Source organism: Gymnodraco acuticeps, unplaced genomic scaffold (genome assembly GCF_902827175.1).
Source record: "Gymnodraco acuticeps unplaced genomic scaffold, fGymAcu1.1, whole genome shotgun sequence".
NCBI classification, from domain to species: Eukaryota; Metazoa; Chordata; class Actinopteri; order Perciformes; family Bathydraconidae; genus Gymnodraco; species Gymnodraco acuticeps.
The window spans coordinates 530-27,042 of NW_022990933.1; the positions used below are offsets into that span (position 1 = coordinate 530).

At 49.6% G+C, this 26,513-nt stretch overlaps 1 protein-coding gene across 1 annotated transcript in view; it reads left to right on the plus strand.

Annotated features, from left to right (window-relative positions):
• Window positions 1-3,205: 3,205 nt before the first annotated feature.
• Window positions 3,206-26,513, plus strand: part of LOC117558203 (laminin subunit beta-4-like) — a gene marked incomplete at its 5' end in the record, with an annotated part of 44,659 nt that continues 21,351 nt past the window's right edge. The window contains 17 exon segments of the mRNA XM_034234228.1: window positions 3,206-3,285; window positions 3,468-3,510; window positions 3,512-3,685; window positions 3,841-3,966; window positions 4,074-4,256; window positions 4,540-4,652; window positions 4,754-4,868; window positions 5,423-5,485; window positions 5,487-5,604; window positions 7,806-7,949; window positions 8,651-8,879; window positions 9,079-9,082; window positions 9,176-9,332; window positions 9,494-9,718; window positions 13,763-13,980; window positions 22,772-22,868; window positions 25,008-25,371. Coding sequence (XP_034090119.1) covers window positions 3,206-3,285; window positions 3,468-3,510; window positions 3,512-3,685; window positions 3,841-3,966; window positions 4,074-4,256; window positions 4,540-4,652; window positions 4,754-4,868; window positions 5,423-5,485; window positions 5,487-5,604; window positions 7,806-7,949; window positions 8,651-8,879; window positions 9,079-9,082; window positions 9,176-9,332; window positions 9,494-9,718; window positions 13,763-13,980; window positions 22,772-22,868; window positions 25,008-25,371 — 2,453 coding nt within the window.

The following is a 26,513-nucleotide window of genomic DNA, read 5'->3' on the forward strand; positions in this document are numbered from 1 at the left end:
TTATGACCCTGACCTCGTTATGACCCTGACCTCGTTATGATCCTGACCTCCTGACCTCGTTATGACCCTGAGCTCGTTATGACCCTGACCTCCTGATCTCGTTATGACCCTGACCTCGTGATCTTGTTGTGACCCTGACCTCCTGACTTCGTTATGACCCTGACCTCGTTATGACCCTGAACTCGTTATGACCCTGACTTCGTTATGACCCTGACCTCCTGACCTCATTATGACCCTGAGCTCGTTATGATCCTGACCTCGTTATGACCCTGACCTCGTTATGACCCTGACCTCGCTATGACCCTGAGCTCGTTATTATCCTGAACTCATTATGATCCTGACCTCCTGACCTCGTTATGACCCTGACCTCGTTATGACTCTGACCTCCTTATGACCCTGAACTCGTTATGACCCTGACCTCGTTATGACCCTGACCTCGTTATGATCCTGACCTCCTGACCTCGTTATGACCCTGAGCTCGTTATGATCCTGACCTCCTGACCTCGTTATGATCCTGACTTCGTTATGACCCTGACCTCGTTATGACCCTGACCTCCTGACCTCGTTATGACCCTGACCTCCTTATGACCCTGACCTCGTTATGACTCTGACCTCCTTATGACCCTGAACTCGTTATGACCCTGACCTCGTTATGACCCTGACCTCTTGATCTCGTTATGATCCTGACCTCGTTATGATCCTGACCTCGTTATGACCCTGACCTCGTTATGACCCTGACCTCGCTATGACCCTGAGCTCGTTATTATCCTGAACTCATTATGATCCTGACATCCTGACCTCGTTATGACCCTGACCTCGTTATGACTCTGACCTCCTTATGACCCTGAACTCGTTATGACCCTGACCTCGTTATGACCCTGACCTCGTTATGATCCTGACCTCCTGACCTCGTTATGACCCTGAGCTCGTTATGATCCTGACCTCCTGATCTCGTTATGACCCTGACCTCGTGATCTTGTTGTGACCCTGACCTCCTGACTTCGTTATGACCCTGACCTCGTTATGACCCTGAACTCGTTATGACCCTGACTTCGTTATGACCCTGACCTCCTGACCTCATTATGACCCTGAGCTCGTTATGATCCTGACCTCGTTATGACCCTGACCTCGTTATGACCCTGACCTCGCTATGACCCTGAGCTCGTTATTATCCTGAACTCATTATGATCCTGACCTCCTGACCTCGTTATGACCCTGACCTCGTTATGACTCTGACCTCCTTATGACCCTGAACTCGTTATGACCCTGACCTCGTTATGACCCTGACCTCGTTATGATCCTGACCTCCTGACCTTGTTATGACCCTGAGCTCGTTATGATCCTGACCTCCTGACCTCGTTATGATCCTGACTTCGTTATGACCCTGACCTCGTTATGACCCTGACCTCCTGACCTCGTTATGACTCTGACCTCGTTATGACCCTGACCTCCTTATGACCCTGACCTCGTTATGACTCTGACCTCCTTATGACCCTGAACTCGTTATGACCCTGACCTCGTTATGACCCTGACCTCGTTATGATCCTGACCTCCTGACCTCGTTATGACCCTGAGCTCGTTATGATCCTAACCTCGTTATGATCCTGACCTCGTTATGACCCTGACCTCCTGATCTCGTTATGACCCTGACCTCGTTATGATCCTGACCTCCTGATCTCGTTATGACCCTGACCTCGTGATCTTGTTGTGACCCTGACCTTGTTATGACCCTGACCTCCTGACCTCGTTATGATCATGACCTCGTTATGATCCTGACCTCCTGACCTCGTTATGACTCTGACCTCCTTATGACCCTGATCTTGTTATGACCCTGACCTCGTTATGATCCTGACCTCCTGACCTCGTTATGATCCTGACCTCCTGACCTCGTTATGATCCTGACCTCGTTATGACCCTGACCTCCTGACCTCATTATGACCCTGATCTCATTATGACCCTGACCTCCTTATGACCCTGACCTCGTTATGACTCTGACCTCCTTATGACCCTGAACTCGTTATGACCCTGACCTCGTTATGACCCTGACCTCGTTATGATCCTGATCTCCTGACCTCGTTATAATCCTGACCTCGTTATGACCCTGACCTCGTTATGACCCTGACCTCCTTACCTCGTTATGACCCTGACCTCCTTATGACCCTGACCTCGTTATGACTCTGACCTCCTTATGACCCTGAACTCGTTATGACCCTGACCTCGTTATGACCCTGACCTCGTTATGATCCTGACCTCCTGACCTCGTTATGACCCTGAGCTCGTTATGATCCTGACCTCGTTATGATCCTGACCTCGTTATGACCCTGACCTCCTGATCTCGTTATGACCCTGACCTCGTTATGACCCTGACCTCGTGATCTTGTTGTGACCCTGACCTCCTGACCTCGTTATGACCCTGACCTCGTTATGACCCTGACCTCCTTATGACCCTGACCTCGTGATGACTCTGACCTCCTTATGACCCTGAACTCGTTATGACCCTGACCTTGTTATGACCCTGACCTCCTGACCTCGTTATGACCCTGAGCTCGTTATGATGCTGACCTCGTTATGATTCTGACCTCGTTATGACCCTGACCTCCTGATCTCGTTATGACCCTGACCTCGTTATGATCCTGACCTCCTGATCTTGTTATGACCCTGACCTCGTTATGATCCTGACCTCCTGATCTCGTTATGACCCTGACCTCGTGATCTTGTTGTGACCCTGACCTCGTTATGATCGTGACCTTGTTATGACCCTGACCTCCTGACCTCGTTATGACCCTGACCTCGTTATGACCCTGACCTCGTTATGATCCTGACCTCCTGATCTCGTTATGACCCTGACCTCGTTATGACCCTGACCTCGTGATCTTGTTGTGACCCTGACCTCGTTATGATCGTGACCTTGTTATGACCCTGACCTCCTGACCTCGTTATGACCCTGACCTTGTTATGACCCTGACCTCCTGACCTCGTTATGACCCTGACCTCGTTATGACCCTGACCTCCTGACCTCGGTATGATCCTGACCTCGTTATGACCCTGACCTCGTTATGACCCTGACCTCGTTATGACTCTGACCTCCTTATGACCCTGAACTCGTTATGACCCTGACCTTGTTATGACCCTGACCTCGTTTTGACCCTGACCTCCTGACCTCGTTATGATCCTGACCTCGTTATGTTCTCTGTGTTTGTATCAGGCAGGTTTCTGGGGTTTGGGGGTCTCGGGGTACAGGTGTTCCCTCTGCGACTGTGATATCGGTGGAGCTCACAGCACCACGTAGGTTTCCGATTTCTTCATGATTTTTTAAATCTGAATCTGCTTTTGTCAAACATTCAGAAGCAACTACTAGGTCCTAACATCCATTATATACAGATGTATAGATAAACCATTATGTTTACAGCCAGACGGTGGGCCTCATTCTCCGCCCCTTCTCTAATAACAGAGTGTTTGTTCCTCAGCTGTTCTCCGGAGGACGGTCAGTGTCAGTGTTTGCCCAACATGGGGGGGGCGCCGCTGCTCCGAGCCCACCGCCGGCCACTTCCTGCCTCCTCTGGACTACTTCCTGTACGAGGCGGAGCTCGCCGCTCCACTGCAGGGATCTCCTCCACCTCCTCCACCTTCTACACCTCCTCCTCCTCCACCTCCTCCTCCTACACCGTCCTCTTCTTCTCCTCTGGTGTGGGAATCACAACACAACAATAACAAAAATAATCATAATAACAATATTAATGAGTGTGTATTGTGTGTGTACTCGCAGTATGACTGTGTGTGTAATCACGGTAGTAATGTGTGTGTACTGAAGGTATTCATGTGTACTTTGTGTATTTCCAGTTGAGCCCGCTGGTGTTGCCGCGCTGTGAGCAGATTTACCGAGAGCAGGGTTACGACTTTAAGGTCCGTGATGGAGTGGTGGTTCTGGTCCGAAGGACTCGACGTGCCGGCCGCCGGAGGAGACAGGTGAGGCGCTTCATCCATTTCCTGTTTAACGCCAGCCAATGGTGAACCCCGGTCTGACGGCTCAGCTAATCAGACGGCCCTCTTCATCTTGAGTTTGCTGTGTCCAGAACCTTCCTCTGGAGCCGGGCCATGCCCTGCAGATCATCCCCCGTCAGAGGGCCGGGGGTCAGCTGATCACCTGGACCGGCCTGGGATTCGTCAGAGTGCTGGAGGGGGCGGGGCTTAGGTTTACTGTGGACAACCTCCCGTCGTCCATGGATTACCAGCTCGTGATTCGCTACGAGCCTGAGGTACAGAAGCCGGGTTCTGGTTCTGGTTCAGGTCCTGACCCAGGCCGCTCACATTGTGCAGTCTGCAGTCTTTCCCTCTGTTCTGACGCACAATCCTTTGCGTAGCAGACATGATATACTTTGTGTACTTTGTGAGGACAGCTGCGTACTCTTTTAAAAAGTCTGATACAATCATGACAGGAAAGAGGAAGTAGTACTACAGAAGGTGACTTCCTACATGATGATGTCATTACTGGGAAATCGTACTTCCTGTTTCTCAACGTGAGCTGATCTTCCTTCGCAGTCTCCGTCTGATTGGTTGGCTTCAGTCAGCGCCATTGCAGGGTCGCCAGGCAACGGCGGCTGCAGAGGCGACCCAAAAGGAAGTAGAACTCTGATCCTTCCTGGAAACTCCAGGTGAGACTGTTTACCTTTTTATTCACATGGTTACCACTGGGGGGCGCTGTTGTTTGTGTATTGTTGTTTGTTTACTGTTGTTTGTTGTTGTTTGTCTGCAGAGGGGGAGTTCTGGACTCTCCGCTGTGTCTGAACGCTGATGCTCGGTACCTCGTGGACGTCGTCTTTAACAAACAGCCCGACGGTTCCAACAGCAACGGCATCCTGATCGACTCGGTGAGTATGAGCTGTCTGTCCAATCAGTGAGGGATCCAGTCTGTCCAATCAGTGAGGGGTCCAGTCTGTCCAATCAGTGAGGGGTCCAGTCTGTCCAATCAGTGAGGGATCCAGTCTGTCCAATCAGTGAGGGGTCCAGTCTGTCCAATCAGTGAGGGGTCCAGTCTGTCCAATCAGTGAGTGGTCCAGTCTGTCCAATCAGTGAGGGGTCCAGTCTGTCCAATCAGTGAGGGATCCAGTCTGTCCAATCAGTGAGGGGTCCAGTCTGTCCAATCAGTGAGGGATCCAGTCTGTCCAATCAGTGAGGGGTCCAGTCTGTCCAATCAGTGAGGGATCCAGTCTGTCCAATCAGTGAGGGGTCCAGTCTGTCCAATCAGTGAGGGGTCCAGTCTGTCCAATCAGTGAGGGATCAAGTCTGTCCAATCGTGTGCCTGCAGGCCTGTTTGAATGTCTTCACAAGTTGAAGCGATATTGATCTGAACTTGGAGAAACTTCATTCATCGCTAAAAGTAAAAACTAAATAATTTAGAATTGAATGATTCATGTTGTTTCAGATGGGTTTGATCCCCAGCATCGAGTCGGTCCAGGACTTCTGTTCACAGACCGACCTCGACTCTTTTCCGCCGCTTCCGCTGCATCGGATTGGCCGCTGAGCTCGACCCTCAGGAGGGGCTGCCGGAGGTTTGTGAGGGACTCGTGAAGAGCATGTCGGCAAGGATCCACCGCGGAGCCGTCCGTGAGTCCTCCAGGAACATAGTACATGATGAAGTTCATATAATCTAGCACAGCGGTTTTCAAAGTGTGAGCGCGCCTCCACAGGGGGGCGCCAGAGAGCTTCAGGGGAGGCGCAGCGTGAGAAAAGAATAACGAGAAACAGTGAAATGTAGCTAGCTAACTTCAGCTAACTTTATGCGAGCGGCAACATGGATCGGTTTTTAGTGAAGTTACCTAAAGTGAGAGAGGAGACACTTTTGGCTGTCTGTGGAGACCGAGTTCCCCCACCTCGTCAACAAGGCTGTATGCTCACTCCCTTCACCTCCACCCACCTGTGTGAGTGCTCACTCCCTTCACCTCCACCCACCTGTGTGAGTGCTCACTCCCTTCACCTCCACCCACCTGTGTGAGTGCTCACTCCCTTCACCTCCACCCACGTGTGTGAGTGCTCACTCCCTTCACCTCCACCCACCTGTGAGAGTGCTCACTCCCTTCACCTCCACCCACCTGTGAGAGTGCTCACTCCCTTCACCTCCACCCACCTGTGAGAGTGCTCACTCCCTTCACCTCCACCCACCTGTGTGAGTGCTCACTCCCTTCACCTCCACCCACCTGTGTGAGTGCTCATTCCCTTCACCTCCACCCACGTGTGTGAGTGCTCACTCCCTTCACCTCCACCCACCTGTGAGAGTGCTCACTCCCTTCACCTCCACCCACCTGTGTGAGTGCTCACTCCCTTCACCTCCACCCACCTGTGTGAGTGCTCATTCCCTTCACCTCCACCCACGTGTGTGAGTGCTCACTCCCTTCATCTCCACCCACCTGTGTGAGTGCTCACTCCCTTCACCTCCACCCACGTGTGTGAGTGCTCACTCCCTTCACCTCCACCCACCTGTGTGAGTGCTCATTCCCTTCACCTCCACCCACGTGTGTGAGTGCTCACTCCCTTCACCTCCACCCACCTGTGTGAGTGCTCACTCCCTTCACCTCCACCCACCTGTGTGAGTGCTCACTCCCTTCACCTCCACCCACCTGTGAGAGTGCTCATTCCCTTCACCTCCACCCACCTGTGTGAGTGCTCACTCCCTTCACCTCCACCCACCTGTGAGAGTGCTCATTCCCTTCACCTCCACCCACCTGTGTGAGTGCTCACTCCCTTCACCTCCACCCACCTGTGAGAGTGCTCACTCCCTTCACCTCCACCCACCTGTGAGAGTGCTCATTCCCTTCACCTCCACCCACGTGTGTGAGTGCTCACTCCCTTCACCTCCACCCACCTGTGTGAGTGCTCACTCCCTTCACCTCCACCCACCTGTGTGAGTGCTCACTCCCTTCACCTCCACCCACCTGTGAGAGTGCTCACTCCCTTCACCTCCACCCACCTGTGAGAGTGCTCACTTCCTTCACCTCCACCCACCTGTGAGAGTGCTCATTCCCTTCACCTCCACCCACCTGTGTGAGTGCTCACTCCCTTCACCTCCACCCACCTGTGAGAGTGCTCACTCCCTTCACCTCCACCCACCTGTGAGAGTGCTCATTCCCTTCACCTCCACCCACCTGTGTGAGTGCTCACTCCCTTCACCTCCACCTACCTGTGAGAGTGCTCACTCCCTTCACCTCCACCCACCTGTGTGAGTGCCGGTCGGCTGCAGCCAGAGGAGGATCTGTGTTTATTCCTGTGTGCTTCAAAGACGCAGACTCATTGTTCCCACTAAAGTAGGCTGAGTGTAATGAGGAGGCAAAGTTTCGTTCAGTGTGTTGCCGGGAGCAAATAAGGATTCATCCACGATGTTGAAAATGTTAAAAAACAAAAAAACAAAGATAAAAAGGTTTTAAAAAGTTATTGTTTCATGTTTTAAGGAGGTGACGCTACTCAGCCAATCAAATGGGTGCAGTCAGTGAGTCAGCACGATAGCTTCAAACACAGAGACGAGACAGGAGGAGAGAAACAGTCAGAGTAACTTTAAATGGCTCAAAGAAGAGAAAGGTAGACAGCGAAAACAGAGCATGTTCTCTCCTCTTTGAAATGTAATTGAATGCCCCTGCATTATAGCAACAACAACAACAACAACAACAACAACAATAATAATAATAATAATAGCAATAATAATTGGGAGGGGGGGCGGGCTGTTCTTAAGTTCTCTGAGGCGAGGCTCACCTTCCCACACTTTGAAAACCCCTGATCTAGCATATTATCAAGTGTTCTGGATCTCTGTGTTTCAGGCTGCAGGTGTAACGCTGCCGGTTCCCTCAGTCCGTCCTGCAGTAAACTGGGAGGAGTCTGTGAATGTAAACCCAATGTGATTGGCCGTTGCTGTGATGCCTGTGCTCCGCTGACGTTTGGCTTTGGACCCGACGGCTGCCAACGTACGGTTTCTTCTCTTCCTGTTGATAGTTGTTCTCCAGGTGCCCTCAGACGGCTGACAGCGTACGGTTCCTTCTCTTCCTGTTGATAGTTGTTCTCCAGGTGCCCTCAGACGGCTGACGGCGTACGGTTCCTTCTCTTCCTGTTGATAGTTGTTCTCCAGGTGCCCTCAGACGGCTGACAGCGTACGGTTCCTTCTCTTCCTGTTGATAGTTGTTCTCCAGGTGCCCTCAGACGGCTGACAGCGTACGGTTTCCTTCTCTTCCTGTTGATAGTTGTTCTCCAGGTGCCCTCAGACGGCTGACGGCGTACGGTTCCTTCTCTTCCTGTTGATAGTTGTTCTCCAGGTGCCCTCAGACGGCTGACGGCGTACGGTTCCTTCTCTTCCTGTTGATAGTTGTTCTCCAGGTGCCCTCAGACGGCTGACGGCGTACGGTTCCTTCTCTTCCTGTTGATAGTTGTTCTCCAGGTGCCCTCAGACGGCTGACGGCGTACGGTTCCTTCTCTTCTAGGCCTCAGAGGGCTGACGGTACGTGTTCTCCAGGTGCCCTCAGACGGCTGACGGCGTACGGTTCCTTCTCTTCCTGTTGATAGTTGTTCTCCAGGTGCCCTCAGACGGCTGACAGCGTACGGTTCCTTCTCTTCCTGTTGATAGTTGTTCTCCAGGTGCCCTCAGACGGCTGACGGTATGTTTCCTCCCCAGCCTGCGAGTGCCACGCTGCTGGTTCTGATCCGCTCTGTGAGCAGGTCAGAGGTCAGTGTTCCTGTCGGAGAGACATCGCAGGCCGGCGGTGCGATCGCTGCCGCAAAGGATTCTGGGGATTCCCGCTCTGTCGACCCTGTGAGTGCAACGGCCTGTCGGACAAGTGTGAGGAAGACACAGGAGAGTGTGTCGAGTGCAGGGAGGACGCCGCAGGGCCACACTGCGACAGGTACTGAGATGGTACTGAGGGATGTTTTAGGGGTTCTGATGACTTCCTGTGGTTCTGATGGATGTTTGAGAGGTTCTGGTTCTGAATGTCTTTCTATGGTTCTGACGGATGTTTGAGAGGTTCTGGTTCTGAATGTCTTTCTATGGTTCTGACGGATGTTTGAGAGGTTCTGGTTCTGATGACTTCCTGTGGTTCTGAGGGATGTTTGAGAGGTTCTGGTTTTTAATGTCTTTCTGTGGTTCTGATGGATCTTTGAGGGGTTCTGGTTCTGATGACTTCCTGTGGTTCACATGCAGGTGTATGGAGGGTTTTATGGCGACCCGGTCTCCAGGCGGCCCTGTGAGCCCTGCCTGTGTCCTGGCGTTCAGGGCAGCGGACGATTCTTCGCCACTTCCTGCCGACCCGACCCAGAATCCCTCAGTCTGAGCTGTGACTGCAGTTCAGGCCACTCAGGTGAGTCCGACAGGAAGTATGTGGAGCTCACGTTCCTTCAGAGGTCCGTGTGTTCTGGTGCTTTAGGTCCCTGAGAGCCGGGCCTGTGTAAAGGGTTCTAAACATGTTCAGTGTAAACTTTATTTTAACTTTGTTTTAACTTTATTAAAACATTGTCTCAGGCCCGCACTGTGACAGGTGCAGCCCTGGTTTCTATGGCGACCTGCGGTCTCCAGGCGCCGGCTGTGAACGTTGTCTCTGCAACAACAACATCGCCCCGGAGGAGCGAGATGCCTGCGACGCTGTGACAGGGGTCTGTCAGCGCTGCCTGCACGGCACGGGGGGCGAGCATTGCCAGCACTGCAGAGCGGGGTACTACGGGGACGCCCTGCTGCAGGATTGCAAAGGTACCAACAACACTATAACAATAACAACAACAACAACAACAACACTGTATTGCAATAACACCACAAGAACAACAACAACAACAACAACAACACTGTACTGCAATAGTACTACAACAATAAGAACAACAATAACAAAACTGCACGGTAATAACACTACAACAATAACAACAACAATTACAACACTGTACCATAATAACACTTAGGGTAAGTTACCATGGAGATCTAGCCCGCTAAAAAGAGAACAAGCGTCGTAGGACCGACGCTGGTTCTCTTCTTAGCGGGCTAGATCTCCATGGTAACTGATGCTGAGCGGCTAACCTGGTCCGGAGCAGGTTAGGTTGCAGGCTAAGAGATCAACTCAGTGAGAGCACCGCCTGCTGACCAATCAGAGCTCAGTGTGCGGAGTTTAAAGCGATCAAGTCATATTACAGGAGAAAGGAAATACAGAAAAGCTGCCGTTGCAGGAAAGACGGCCGGCAAAGATCACCGACTGTGTGAACGTGAACATGAATAGAATATCACCTCCATCTTCAGAGCAATCTGACTATTATAACATTAGCGTTAAGAAAGCTTACTGAAATATCTGCCACAACATAAGTAACCGGATCAGAGTCACATTAAGTACAGTCCATATCACTTCATAATGTATCATCTCCTGATCTGAGTCAGCTGAGCCGTATCTGGCCGTGCAACACTCACAGCGTCACAGACTGGATGCAGAAGCATTATTTGAAGCAACACATTAAGTTGAGGAAACACTGGAGTCAAATGTAATGAAAGTCAGATGGTGTCTTAGACGGGCAGTGATATCATAAAGCTGTTAATGTACGCATTCAAACACTTGTTCTGTTCCCAGCTGTGTTCACCTTGCAGGTGCAGCTCTGTGGCTTTGATCCTGGATCAAGTGTTTGAGTCATGGATGTTTAAAGTTTAACTTCTTCATATGTCTAATATTATAATAATAATAATAATAATAATAATACATTTATTTTGGGGGGCGCCTTTCATAACACCCAAGGACACCTTACAAGGTTACTGATTTACAATTTACATTTACAATTTTACCTTACAAATTAAAACAGTGGATTTAGTGAAGTATCAGCCGGGGTAAGACAAGACAAACAACAGGAAATTGACTACAAAAGGACACAAAGGGACACAGGGTACAGATTATAAAGAAAATCGAGCTCGGGTCCGAAAATGCTATATATGTAGCAACAGTGCTATATCTAAAGTGTCATTCATGAAACTATTAATATTCCATACCCATCTGACCGGAGGAAACTTGGCTAACTGACGATACGAAAAAAAGAGAAGTTTTTCGAAAAAGAAGTCTCACAAGAAGCCTCTAAATGAGCCCATGGCAAAAACGGGCAATTGCTATTTCTGCTCATAACTCACAAAAACGATCATTTATAATTCATACTTTCTGCACAAACAACACATTTTCTGAAAGCTGAGATTCCACAGATTCCATGGGTATACATCCCATCACTACAGGCACAACATTAACCGAGCTAGCAGCCAGAACATAGCAAGTAAACAATATCAGTTTTCAAATCCATGACAATAATTAGGTCTTACCTTGGCTGTTTTGTGATCAAAAGTTGTGTTCAAAGGAATAAAAACGCTGCTCAGGGTTAATCCAATGTCTCTTGTCACTTTAAAATGATTACTGAGAATCAATCCTTTCATTCACGGCAGAAGAGTAGGTCCAACGATTAACAGTCCGTGGCTTCAGCTGCGGGAGATGCCGTTTACGCATAGCTCCCCCTCCGCAGGCGTAACGTATTTACGTATTTTGAAACTGCCACTCGATTCGATTGGCTCTAACGATTCAAAAAAGGTGTCAATCACCCAAATCGACCAATGGGTTAAGTATAAGTAAAGGGAGTATAGCTGGTTTAAGCACAGCCCACTATTTTTACGCAGCATAGCATAGCATAGCATAGCCTAGCATAGCATAGCATAGCATGGCATGTCCCGCGGCGACAGGAGAGCAGAGAACGGCAGATCGATCAGCGAAACAGCAGGATTTGTTTTCTTTGTCTTCATTGTAACAATGGCAGCCAGAAAGAAGACTTTTTTGTCCGTCGAGGAGGCATTGGACATCGTATTTCAGGACTCTCCGTCGGAAGATAGTGATCTCGTCACGCATAAAGGGGACAGTAATGACTGATTATGAACCTCCATCACCGGAAAGGTAATCTCTCTGTTTGTATCTATTACTTATTTATTTGGTGTAAGAGTATTCATCTGTTTTTATCTTTTTGTTATTTATTTGGTGTAAGAGTGTATTCATCTATAGTAATTTCACACACGTGACAATAACACGACGGCATCCATCTTGTGATATAATGTTCTTTCACACACTCAACAACAAACAAAGAAGATGGATGCCGTTTATTGTTCTTGTTGTTGAAATAAACAAGACATGTTGAATTTAACACGGTATTACATTTCATTTAGCTGACGCTTTTATCCAAAGCGACTTACAATTATTACTTATATTATATATATATATTATATAATATATATATATACATACATACACACATGCATACATAATATGTATATACACAATATACATATATAAATATATGACAGACGGAATATTATTAAATATTGAAAAGATTATATGAACCCCGTCTCACATAATTTACACGGTATACATTTTGAGTGATATAATGTTATTTCACACACTCAACATTGATGCTCTGCTGTTGTTGTAGAGAAATTATTTCTGATTTGAGTTACATTTTTGAAAGTACAAGCCAGAGAATTAATCTATTTGTTTTTTCCACATTTGTTTTCACAGTGAGGAAGGCGATGAGGATATGGCTTCTGGATGCCCGAGTATTATGGGGAAGATGCCACCAAGGTCAGGAGGTACTGCAGGAGGTGCTCTGATGCTGGCAACTGAAGAGTGAAGACACCTGTGTACTGCAGGAAGTGTCAGGTCTCTCTGTGCTTCACTACCAAAAATAACTGTTACAGGGCAGGGCATGACTTACTGGAGTAATACTGTAACATTCAGGGTTTGTATAAAGTTTTGTTTTTTTACCCAAAAAATGCTTGTTGTGTTGTTAATTTTTTTAAATAAATCTGCTCCAGTTCGAGTCAAATGTTTCCTAAGTTTCCTAATTTTTATTGTGCAAGTAACATGCATCTCATGCAAAGAGGGAACTTCCCACACACTTCACCCACACACCCATTTTTTTTTGTTGTTGTTATGGAATGAATACCTATAGTGATAATTAAATGTTATACATTGATTTTTACAGTCTGGTACCTGAAAAAGGTTAAATGGCACTGAATGGAACCAAATGTACCCAAATGTACCCAAAGCTTAGTCCGCTTGGACTTTTTTTTGCTAAATCTCTTTAAAAGGTCAATTCTCACTTGTTTTGCCTCAATCTTGATACAGGGTACTTATTATATGTTATACTTTGGATTCCTAAAGCTTTTAGGCTACTAACCCATCATTCAAGGGTGGTTTTCACTATAAGTAATGGGTTTTATTTGGGCGGAGACAACAATTTACACTTTTTGACTATGTTCCATCTGGATTTACTCTGACACTGAAACATCTTTATTGATTCTGACACTTCTACATCCAACTCACAGATGTGACCTTGGTTTGATAAAATAAATTATTCATATAACCCTTTTAGAAGTTAAGTTATAGTCCTTTGTTTTGGGCATGTCATTTTCGAGCCTGAAACCTGAAAAACAGGCTTGGGGCTTAAGAGGTTAAACTCCACACACTGAGCTCTGATTGGTCAGCAGGCGGTGCTTTCACTGAGTTGAGCTCTTAGCCTGCAACCTAACCTGCTCCGGAGCAGGTTTGTTGCTCAGCATCAGTTACCATGGAGATCTAGCCCGCTAAAAAGAGAACCAGCGTCCTAGGACCGGAAACCCAGAGTTTCCCCTGAAGTGAGCAAAATCGGGCTTCTTAGTTCAGGCCTCAGCTGTCAGGCGGTCTCGGAGGCTTCAGAGTTCACTTGTTGTTTTTGTTTTGATGTTTTCCCTGATATTTCCCAGAATGCACCTGTGAGCGGCGGGGCACGGAGGTGACTCAGTGTCCGGAGGGCAGTCCCTGTGTCTGTGAACCTCAGATGGGCCAGTGCCCCTGCAGGGGGGGGGTACAAGGCATCCTCTGTGACCAGTGTGAGGACGAATACTGGAACCTGGGGGGGGGCGCGGGGTGCCAGCCCTGCAGCTGCGACACCGCCAACGCCTTCTCCAACACCTGCAACAAGGCAACACCTGCTATTTATTATATGTTTTATATTCTCAGTGGTTGAATGCAGTGTTGAACAGGTGGGGGGGGGGGGGGGGGGTCAGTGGTTGAATGCAGTGTTGAACAGGTGGGGGGGGGGGGGGGGTCAGTGGTTTAATGCAGTGTTGAACAGGTGGGGGGGGGGCCAGTGGTTTAATGCAGTGTTGAACAGGTGGGGGGGGGGTCAGTGGTTTAATGCAGTGTTGAACAGGTGGGGGGGGGGTCAGTGGTTTAATGCAGTGTTGAACAGGTGGGGGGGGGTCAGTGGTTGAATGCAGTGTTGAACAGGTGGGGGGGGGTCAGTGGTTTAATGCAGTGTTGAACAGGTGGGGGGGGGGTCAGTGGTTGAATGCAGTGTTGAACAGGTGTGGGGGGGGGGGGGTCAGTGGTTGAATGCAGTGTTGAACAGGTGGTGGGGGGGGTCAGTGGTTTAATGCAGTGTTGAACAGGTGGGGGGGGGGGGTCAGTGGTTTAATGCAGTGTTGAACAGGTGGGGAGAGGGGTCAGTGGTTTAATGCAGTGTTGATAAGGTGGGGGGGGGGGGGTCAGTGGTTTAATGCAGTGTTGAACAGGTGGGGTGGGTCAGTGGTTGAATGCAGTGTTGAACAGGTGGGGGGGGGGGGGTCAGTGGTTGAATGCAGTGTTGAACAGGTGGGGGGGGGGGATCAGTGGTTGAATGGAGTGTTGAACAGGTGGGGGGGGATCAGTGGTTGAATGCAGTGTTGAACAGGTGGGGGGGGGGGGGGGGGATCATTACATTACATTACATTACATTGCATTTAGCTGACGCTTTTATCCAAAGTGACTTACAATAAGTACATTCGACCAGGAAGACACAACCTTGAAGAAAACAGAATCATAAAGTATATCAGGTTTCATAGAGCCAAACATTTCAAGTGCTACTCAACTGGCTTTAGGTAAGCCAGTCCTTTATTAGTATAAAAGTGCTTCGTTAATAGTTCTAACGCTCGAAGTGGAGTCGAACGAGATGAGTTTTCAGTTTGCGCCGGAAGATGTGCAAGCTATCTGCCGTCCTGATGTCAATGGGGAGCTCATTCCACCATCTTGGAGCCAGGACAGCAAACCCACGTGTTTTCGCCGATGGGAACTTGGGTCCCCCTCGCAGCGAGGGCGCAACGAGTCGTTTGGGTGATGCAGAGCGTAGTGCACACGCTGGGGTGTACGGTTTAACCATGTCCTGGATGTAGGAAGGGCCAGATCCATTCGCAGCATGGTAAGCAAGTACCAGTGTCTTGAAGTGGATTCTAGCAGTTACCGGAAGCCAGTGAAGGGAGCGGAGGAGCGGAGTGGTGTGGGAGAATTTAGGAAGGTTGAAGACCAGACGAGCCGCTGCATTCTGGATGAGCTGCAGAGGTCGGATGGCACATGCAGGTAGACCAGCCAGGAGGGAGTTGCAGTAGTCTAGGCGTGAGATGACGAGAGCCTGGACCAGAAGCTGAGTCGCTTTCTGAGTCAGCTGGGGACGTATCTTCCTGATGTTGTAAAGCGTGTATCTGCAGCAACGGGTTGTAGCAGCGATGTTTGCAGTGAAGGACAGGTTGTTATCTAGGGTCACACCCAGATTCCTTGCAGTCTGAGTCGGGGAAACAACTGAGGTGCCGATGTTGATTGTCAGGTCAAGAGTGGGACAATCTTTTCCCGGGAGGAAGAGCAGCTCAGTCTTGTCAAGGTTGACCTTGAGGTGGTGAGCAGACATCCACTGAGAGATGTCAGCTAGACAAGCAGAGATGCGTGCAACGACCTGGGTCTCTGAGCGGGGAAAGGACAGAATTAATTGGGTGTCATCAGCGTAGCAGTGGTAAGAAAAACCATGCGGGCTAATGACTGATCCGAGCGAGTTTGTGTACAGGGAGAAGAGGAGGGGACCAAGAACAGAGCCCTGAGGGACCCCCGTAGTTAATTGACAAGGGTCGGACTCAGACCCTCTCCAAGTCACCCTGTAGGTACGGTCTTTCAGGTATGAGGTGAGGAGGGAAAGTGCAGAGCCTGAAACTCCAAGTTTTTGGGGAGTGCGAAGGAGGATCTGATGATTCACCGTGTCGAATGCAGCAGACAGGTCCAATAGAATGATGACAGAGGAGAGGGATGCAGTTTTGGCAGTGTGCAGTTCCTCCGTGACAGCAATGAGAGCAGTTTCTGTGGAGTGACCTGCCTTGAAACCAGACTGGTGTGGATCCAGAAGGTTGTTCTGATTGAGATAACAGGAGAGTTGTTTAAAGACAGCGCGTTCAAGTGATTTAGACAGGAACGGGAGGAGAGAAACAGGCCTGTAGTTTATAACATCAGACGGGTTGAGAGGGGGTTTCTTTAGGAGAGGGTTTACTCTTGCCTCCTTGAGCGATAGTCTGAAGGAGGTTTGAAGGGATAGGGTCCAGAGGACAGGTGGTAGGGCGGGCAGAGGTAATGAGGGTAAGAACCTCACTTGGAGAGAGAGGGGAAAAGGAGGTTAGTGTGTTGGTGGAAGGAGGGTCTGGTGACCCAGCGGGGAGTTAAGGTGAGTCAGAAAAAGAAGAGCGAATATCATCAACCTTTTTTTCAAAGTGGGTAACAAAGTCGCTTGACAGAAGTGAGGAGGGGGGAGGAGCTTTTGGAGGGTCCAAGAGGGTGGAGAAGATGGAAAATAGTTGTTTAGGATTGGAATAGGAAGATTGGATCTTAAGAAAGTTCTTGAAAGAAAGTGCTTTTTGCCTGAGAGATGGAAGCAGAGAAAGAGGAGAGCCTGATAGGTTAGGAGGTCGTCACGGTGTTTGGATTTCCACCATTTCCGCTCTGCTGCCCTAAGGACGGTTCTATTAGCACGCAGTGCATCATTTAGCCAGGGAGCAGGAGGGGACTGACGAGCCTGCCGAGATGTGAGAGGACAGAGCGAGTCCAGAGTGGATGAGAGAGGAGAGAGGAGAGTTTCTGCAGCAGAGTTTGGAGGCAGGAGATGGAACGAATCAGAGGAAGGGAGGGCTGAGAGCACCGACGAGGCAAAGGTAGAGGGGGAGAGGGAGCGAAGGTTACGGCGGACAAGTACAGGATGAGAAGAGATTAGTTTGTTATGTTTGGAAAGGGATAGAGAGAATGAAATGAAGAAGTGATCGGATGTGTGGAGCGGGTTTACAGAGAGGTTAGAAGTAGCGCAGTTCCTTGAGAATATGAGATCAAGGACATTGCCAGCTTTATGAGTCGGTGGGGACGGAGACAGTGAGAAAGCAAAGGCGGTTAACAGATATGTTAATTTGTCTATCTTCCCCGTCTGGAGGTTGAAGTCTCAGAGAAGTACAGCGGGAGGGCCAGTTTCAGGGATGAGTGAGAGGAGATTATCTAATTCCTCCAAGAAGTCCCCCAAGGCGCCTGGTGGACGGTAGAGAACAACAATGGTTAACTGTATAGGATGGGTTACTGTGACGGCATGGAATTCAAAGGTGGAAGGAGTGAAGTTAGGTAGCTTGAAGAGGGAAAAGCTCCATTTGGGAGAGAGCAGGAGACCAGTGCCACCTCCTCTGCCAGTGGGTCTGGGTGTATGGGAGAAGGAATATGCAGTGGAGAGAGCTGCTGGGGTGGATGTGTTGGATGGAGTAATCCAGGTCTCAGTGAGAGCAAGGAAATCCAGAGACTGCAGGGAGGCGTAGCCAGAGATGAAGTCAGCCTTAGGAACAGCTGACTGGCAGTTCAACAGGCCGCCAGAAACTAGATGTTGGATCTCAGTGGAGCACGTGGGATAGACGAGAGCAGGCTGGTTATATCGATTAGGAGATACACGGGGCCAGTGATAATTGCGAGAAGACACATGAACAGGAATAGAGAAAATACACATGATTATAGCATGAGGGGTTAGAAAACTAAAGAAAAGAGAAATAAGACACCAGCTCGATCAGAGTAGGATTTGCCTCCTCTTTGCCTCCCTCGTGACTCCCGCAGGACTCCAATGTCTTTGTCAGTCTTACTCCCGCAGGACTCCAATGTCTTTGTCAGTCTTATTCCCGCAGGACTCCAATGTCTTTGTCAGTCTCCGGCTGTCTGACGCTGAAGCTGACGCTCCAGGAAAGAGCTACCCGAAATGGACGCCTGATTGCTCAGTTCTCACAGCTGTAGGGCCACGGCCCTCTAATTAGTTAACTATCTACAGCTGATGGGCGACAATAGACTGGCCGTGCCTATATTAATGCAGGCTTGAGTGCTGAGACCTGTAAAGCAGGTTTCGCCTGAGCAGATCTGAGATTTAAAATCTCTCAAACGCGATTTAGCCGTTAAAGCTACAATAACAATTTATACAGAGTCGAATAAATGAAACAGAGAAGTCTAATTAAACAAGAATATAACTTACAGTGGTTGCTGCGTCAATAGGTAATGTCGTCACCGGGTCCAGATGCACACAGTGGTTGAATGCAGTGTTGAACAGGTGGGGGGGGGGGATCAGTGGTTGAATGCAGTGTTGAACAGGTGGGGGGGGGGATCAGTGGTTGAATGCAGTGTTGAACAGGTGGGGGGGGGGATCAGTGGTTGAATGGAGTGTTGAACAGGTGGGGGGGGATCAGTGGTTGAATGCAGTGTTGAACAGGTGGGGGGGGGGGGGGGGGGGGGATCATTACATTACATTACATTACATTGCATTTAGCTGACGCTTTTATCCAAAGTGACTTACAATAAGTACATTCGACCAGGAAGACACAACCTTGAAGAAAACAGAATCATAAAGTATATCAGGTTTCATAGAGCCAAACATTTCAAGTGCTACTCAACTGGCTTTAGGTAAGCCAGTCCTTTATTAGTATAAAAGTGCTTCGTTAATAGTTCTAACGCTCGAAGTGGAGTCGAACGAGATGAGTTTTCAGTTTGCGCCGGAAGATGTGCAAGCTATCTGCCGTCCTGATGTCAATGGGGAGCTCATTCCACCAACTTGGAGCCAGGACAGCAAACCCACGTATTTTCACCGATGGGAACTTGGGTCCCCCTCGCAGCGAGGGCGCAACGAGTCGTTTGGGTGATGCAGAGCGTAGTGCACACGCTGGGGTGTACGGTTTAACCATGTCCTGGATGTAGGAAGGGCCAGATCCATTCGCAGCATGGTAAGCAAGTACCAGTGTCTTGAAGTGGATTCTAGCAGTTACCGGAAGCCAGTGAAGGGAGCGGAGGAGCGGAGTGGTGTGGGAGAATTTAGGAAGGTTGAAGACCAGACGAGCCGCTGCATTCTGGATGAGCTGCAGAGGTCGGATGGCACATGCAGGTAGACCAGCCAGGAGGGAGTTGCAGTAGTCTAGGCGTGAGATGACGAGAGCCTGGACCAGAAGCTGAGTCGCTTTCTGAGTCAGCTGGGGACGTATCTTCCTGATGTTGTAAAGCGTGTATCTGCAGCAACGGGTTTGTAGCAGCAATGTTTGCAGTGAAGGACAGGTTGTTATCTAGGGTCACACCCAGATTCCTTGCAGTCTGAGTCGGGGGGAAACAACTGAGGTGCCGATGTTGATTGTCAGGTCAAGAGTGGGACAATCTTTTCCCGGGAGGAAGAGCAGCTCAGTCTTGTCAAGGTTGACCTTGAGGTGGTGAGCAGACATCCACTGAGAGATGTCAGCTAGACAAGCAGAGATGCGTGCAACGACCTGGGTCTCTGAGCGGGGAAAGGACAGAATTAATTGGGTGTCATCAGCGTAGCAGTGGTAAGAAAAACCATGCGGGCTAATGACTGATCCGAGCGAGTTTGTATACAGGGAGAAGAGGAGGGGACCAAGAACAGAGCCCTGAGGGACCCCCGTAGTTAATTGACAAGGGTCGGACTCAGACCCTCTCCAAGTCACCCTGTAGGTACGGTCTTTCAGGTATGAGATGAGGAGGGAAAGTGCAGAGCCTGAAACTCCAAGTTTTTGGAGAGTGCGAAGGAGGATCTGATGATTCACCGTGTCGAATGCAGCAGACAGGTCCAATAGGATGATGACAGAGGAGAGGGATGCAGTTTTGGCAGTGTGCAGTTCCTCCGTGACAGCAATGAGAGCAGTTTCTGTGGAGTGACCTGCCTTGAAACCAGACTGGTGTGGATCCAGAAGGTTGTTCTGATTGAGATAACAGGAGAGTTGTTTAAAGACAGCGCGTTCAAGTGATTTAGACAGGAACGGGAGGAGAGAAACAGGCCTGTAGTTTATAACATCAGACGGGTTGAGAGGGGGTTTCTTTAGGAGAGGGTTTACTCTTGCCTCCTTGAGCGATAGTCTGAAGGAGGTTTGAAGGGATAGGGTCCAGAGGACAGGTGGTAGGGCGGGCAGAGGTAATGAGGGTAAGAACCTCACTTGGAGAGAGAGGGGAAAAGGAGGTTAGTGTGTTGGTGGAAGGAGGGTCTGGTGACCCAGCGGGGAGTTAAGGTGAGTCAGAAAAAGAAGAGCGAATATCATCAACCTTTTTTTCAAAGTGGGTAACAAAGTCGCTTGACAGAAGTGAGGAGGGGGGGAGGAGCTTTTGGAGGGTCCAAGAGGGTGGAGAAGATGGAAAATAGTTGTTTAGGATTGGAATAGGAAGATTGGATCTTAAGAAAGTTCTTGAAAGAAAGTGCTTTTTGCCTGAGAGATGGAAGCAGAGAAAGAGGAGAGGAGAGCCTGATAGGTTAGGAGGTCGTCACGGTGTTTGGATTTCCACCATTTCCGCTCTGCTGCCCTAAGGACGGTTCTATTAGCACGCAGTGCATCATTTAGCCAGGGAGCAGGAGGGGACTGACGAGCCTGCCGAGATGTGAGAGGACAGAGCGAGTCCAGAGTGGATGAGAGAGGAGAGAGGAGAGTTTCTGCAGCAGAGTTTGGAGGCAGGAGATGGAACGAATCAGAGGAAGGGAGGGCTGAGAGCACCGACGAGGCAAAGGTAGAGGGGGAGAGGGAGCGAAGGTTACGGCGGACAAGTACAGGATGAGAAGAGATTAGTTTGTTATGTTTGGAAAGGGATAGAGAGAATGAAATGAAGAAGTGATCGGATGTGTGGAGCGGGTTTACAGAGAGGTTAGAAGTAGCGCAGTTCCTTGAGAATATGAGATCAAGGACATTGCCAGCTTTATGAGTCGGTGGGGACGGAGACAGTGAGAAAGCAAAGGCGGTTAACAGATATGTTAATTTGTCTATCTTCCCCGTCTGGAGGTTGAAGTCTCAGAGAAGTACAGCGGGAGGGCCAGTTTCAGGGATGAGTGAGAGGAGATTATCTAATTCCTCCAAGAAGTCCCCCAAGGCGCCTGGTGGACGGTAGAGAACAACAATGGTTAACTGTATAGGATGGGTTACTGTGACGGCATGGAATTCAAAGGTGGAAGGAGTGAAGTTAGGTAGCTTGAAGAGGGAAAAGCTCCATTTGGGAGAGAGCAGGAGACCAGTGCCACCTCCTCTGCCAGTGGGTCTGGGTGTATGGGAGAAGGAATATGCAGTGGAGAGAGCTGCTGGGGTGGATGTGTTGGATGGAGTAATCCAGGTCTCAGTGAGAGCAAGGAAATCCAGAGACTGCAGGGAGGCGTAGCCAGAGATGAAGTCAGCCTTAGGAACAGCTGACTGGCAGTTCAACAGGCCGCCAGAAACTAGATGTTGGATCTCAGTGGAGCACGTGGGACAGACGAGAGCAGGCTGGTTATATCGATTAGGAGATACACGGGGCCAGTGATAATTGCGAGAAGACACATGAACAGGAATAGAGAAAATACACATGATTATAGCATGAGGGGTTAGAAAACTAAAGAAAAGAGAAATAAGACACCAGCTCGATCAGAGTAGGATTTGCCTCCTCTTTGCCTCCCTCGTGACTCCCGCAGGACTCCAATGTCTTTGTCAGTCTTACTCCCGCAGGACTCCAATGTCTTTGTCAGTCTTACTCCCGCAGGACTCCAATGTCTTTGTCAGTCTCCGGCTGTCTGACGCTGAAGCTGACGCTCCAGGAAAGAGCTACCCGAAATGGACGCCTGATTGCTCAGTTCTCACAGCTGTAGGGCCACGGCCCTCTAATTAGTTAACTATCTACAGCTGATGGGCGACAATAGACTGGCCGTGCCTATATTAATGCAGGCTTGAGTGCTGAGACCTGTAAAGCAGGTTTCGCCTGAGCAGATCTGAGATTTAAAATCTCTCAAACGCGATTTAGCCGTTAAAGCTACAATAACAATTTATACAGAGTCGAATAAATGAAACAAAGAAGTCTAATTAAACAAGAATATAACTTACAGTGGTTGCTGCATCAATAGGTAATGTCGTCACCGGGTCCAGATGCACACAGTGGTTGAATGCAGTGTTGAACAGGTGGGGGGGGGGATCAGTGGTTGAATGCAGTGTTGAACAGGTGGGGAGGGGGGTCAGTGGTTGAATGCAGTGTTGAACAGGTGGGGGGGAGGGGTCAGTGGTTGAATGCAGTGTTGAACAGGTGGGGGGGGGGGATCAGTGGTTGAATGCAGTGTTGAACAGGTGGGGGGGGAGGGGTCAGTGGTTGAATGCAGTGTTGAACAGGTGTGGGGGAGGGGTCAGTGGTTGAATGCAGTGTTGAACAGGTGGGGGGGGAGGGGTCAGTGGTTGAATGCAGTGTTGAACAGGTGGGGGGGGGGTCAGTGGTTGAATGCAGTGTTGAACAGGTGGGGGGGGGGGGGTCAGTGGTTGAATGCAGTGTTGAACAGGTGGGGGGGGGGTCAGTGGTTGAATGCAGTGTCGAACAGGTGGGGGGGGGGTCAGTGGTTGAATGCAGTGTTGAACAGGTGGGTTTTGAGTGCAGAAATGACTGCTTCTTGAATGTTAACTCACAATGACGCGTGATGTGTTCAGGTGACGGGGCAGTGTCCGTGCCATGCTGAGTTCGGAGGAAGACAGTGTGACGTATGTGGAGAAAACCACTTTGGGAATCCGGACCTGCAGTGTTTCTGTGAGTGTAGACCCTGACCCACATCTCATCCTTCTGTGAGTGTAGACCACGACCCACATCTCATCCTTCTGTGAGTGTAGACCCTGACCCACATCTCATCCTTCTGTGAGTGTAGACCACGACCCACATCTCATCCTTCTGTGAGTGTAGACCACGACCCACATCTCATCCTTCTGTGAGTGTAGACCCTGACCCACATCTCATCCTTCTGTGAGTGTAGACCACGACCCACATCTCATCCTTCTGTGTGTGTAGACCACGACCCACATCTCATCCTTCTGTGAGTGTAGACCACGACCCACATCTCATCCTTCTGTGAGTGTAGACCACGACCCACATCTCATCCAGTCCTTCCTTCTGCGCTCAGTTATCTTTGGAAACAGAACCTGCCGGCTCTCAGAGACACGGATCCTTATTCTGTTCCATTATTTGATGAACATGGGATCAGTTCTAAGACAACATCTGTTTTCAAACCATCTGAACACCAGTCAGTGTGATAATGTGAAGCGGTCCTCAGAGTGTGCTGGAGTCAGGATTAAAAGGGGGTCCAGGGATATGGGTCTACCGGTACAAAATAAGACGACTGTATGAACCAGTTATTTTTTACATTTGAAGCATTTTGAAGAGCACATAGGATCATATTTACACTGAGCAGCTGGGGGTTCATGCAGTCTGTGTACTGGGTTAGGGTCTCATCACACGTAGTCTTCCTGTCCGGATGGAAGCCAGATCCCCCCCCCCCCCCCCCCCCCCCCCCCCAGGCTGTTTTAAGACCATCAGCAGGCGTGTAAACAAACATCTTATATAACCAATGACTTCTTCCTTACTGATAAGCTTGTAATAACATGTGTTACTATCTGTTAATGTCCAGACCGCTCTCATCGGTTTATGGATGAAGCTCCTGATTTGGAAAGAGAAGAATAATCAGTCCTGAGTCGTGGAAAGGGTTTCCGAGTCCCACCAGAACCCTCCATATTTAAAACTAAGTCATGGTTACATCCAATCAGAACCGAGTCCTGAGTCATCATCCCACAATGCTCTTTCTAACAGTGATGGTTCCCCCCCCCCCCGGAGTGACACGTCATTGGTCCTCACATTCGCAACCTTGGAGTAATCTTTGACAGCCAGCTCAAATTTGACAAACACACAAACCACATCACCAGGACTGCCTTCTTCCATCTGAAAAACATTGCCCGCCTCCGCCCCTCACTCACCTTCCCGGCTGCTGAAACCCTCATCCACGCATTTGTCACTTCAAGACTGGACTACTGCAACAGCATCCTGTATGGTTCATCATCCAAAATCCTAAATAAACTACAATACATCCAGAACTGCGCTGCCCGCCTCCTCACCCACACCCGCTCCAGAGACCACATCACCCCCGTCCTTCAAAACCTGCACTGGCTCCCTGTTCGTCAACGAATACACTTCAAAATCCTTCTGCTCACACACAAAGTTCTCAATAACCAGGCTCCCCCCTACCTCTCTGACCTGATCCACCACTACACCCCTTCCCGCAGCCTTCGCTCATCAGAAGCGAACCTCCTCTCTATCCCCAAGAAAACCAAGCTCCGAACCTGGGGGGATAGAGCCTTCTCCATCCCTGCCCCCACCCTCTGGAACTCCCTCCCACAACACATCAGAGACTGCACTGACCCCCCCACTTTCAAAACACTGACCAAAACCCACCTCTTCAGACTGGCTTTTAATCTGTGAATTATGCTGTATTGCTGTTTTAATAACTTTTAAATGTTATTTTATCTTGTTTTAATAACTTTTAAATTCTATTTTATCATGTTTTATCACCACTGTAAAGCGTCTTTGAGCACCTGGAAAAGCGCTTTGAAATGCAATGTATTATTATTATTATTATTATTAATATCATAACTGAGGGGGGGGGGGGGGGGCTTATTCAATAATAACTTTACTAATGCAGCACTTTTCAAAACAAAGACACAAAGTGCTTTGCATGGATTAGAACAGAAGCAATACTAGAATAATAATGATAATAATAGCTCTGACGGAGAATCACCCGGAGTCTTCAGCCGGGTTTCTGGGACCCTCCAGCCCTTCCTGAGGGTCTGAGGCTCTTAACAACAGTTAGTGATGTCATTCTGACACGTGTCCTCTTGTTGTCAGCGTGCGACTGTAACCTGGAGGGCACGGAGCCCCCGTCCTGCGACCCTGAGACCGGAGAGTGCCTCTGCAGGGAGGGGGTCTCGGGGATCTTCTGTGATGAGTGTTCCTCGGGGTACTCTGCGTTCCCGCTCTGCGCTCCGTGCCACACCTGCAGAGCGCTGTGGGCGCAGCAGGTGGAGGACGTGCAGCGCGCCGCTCACACCATGAGGCGCTTCATCCCTTTCCATGACAACCAGCGGCCCACAGGCGGTCGCCCCGAGCAACGGATGCTGCAGTTGCAGGCGGCGCTGCATCTCCTCGGCAACCTGACGGGCGACGCCCCATCCAGGGTGGAGCAGGTGGAGCACCTGAGAGCGAGGGTCGGGTACGTTAGCTTACAAACACTAGCAGGTGTGGAGAGAAACTGAAAGATGGTTCATGGACAACGTTTGTCTTTTGTTATATTTTATGAAGTCATAAAGAAAGTGGAATCCATCTCTAATGTAGGAACAGAGCAACTTCCTCTTCAGAGGATTGAGAAGTTCTGCAGCAGGAACACAGCTTTCAGTCGCACTGTATGTTAGAGCAAACATCCAACTGGTCCATGAGGCCTTCACTGACCCTCTGATATCCCTGTGAGAGAGAGCTCCATGAGGCCTTCACTGACCCTCTGATATCCCTGTGAGAGAGAGCTCCATGAGGCCTTCACTGACCCTCTGATATCCCTGTTAGAGAGAGCTCCATGAGGCCTTCACTGACCCTCTGATATCCCTGTGAAAGAGAGCTCCATGAGGCCTTCACTGACCCTCTGATATCCCTGTTAGAGAGAGCTCCATGAGGCCTTCACTGACCCTCTGATATCCCTGTGAAAGAGAGCTCCATGAGGCCTTCACTGACCCTCTGATATCCCTGTGAGAGAGAGCTCCATGAGGCCTTCACTGACCCTCGGATATCCCTGTGAGAGAGCTCCATGAGGCCTTCACTGACCCTCTGATATCCCTGTTAGAGAGAGCTCCATGAGGCCTTCACTGACCCTCTGATATCCCTGTGAGAGAGAGCTCCATGAGGCCTTCACTGACCCTCTGATATCCCTGTTAGAGAGAGCTCCATGAGGCCTTCACTGACCCTCTGATATCCCTGTGAGAGAGAGCTCCATGAGGCCTTCACTGACCATCTGATATCCCTGTTAGAGAGAGCTCCATGAGGCCTTCACTGACCCTCTGATATCCCTGTGAGAGAGAGCTCCATGAGGCCTTCACTGACCCTCGGATATCCCTGTGAGAGAGCTCCATGAGGCCTTCACTGACCCTCTGATATCCCTGTTACAGAGAGCTCCATGAGGCCTTCACTGACTCTCTGATATCCCTGTTAGAGAGAGCTCCATGAGGCCTTCACTGACCCTCCGATATCCCTGTTACAGAGAGCTCCATGAGGCCTTCACTGACCCTCTGATATCCCTGTTAGAGAGAGCTCCATGAGGCCTTCACTGACCCTCTGATATCTCTGTTAGAGAGAGCTCCATGAGGC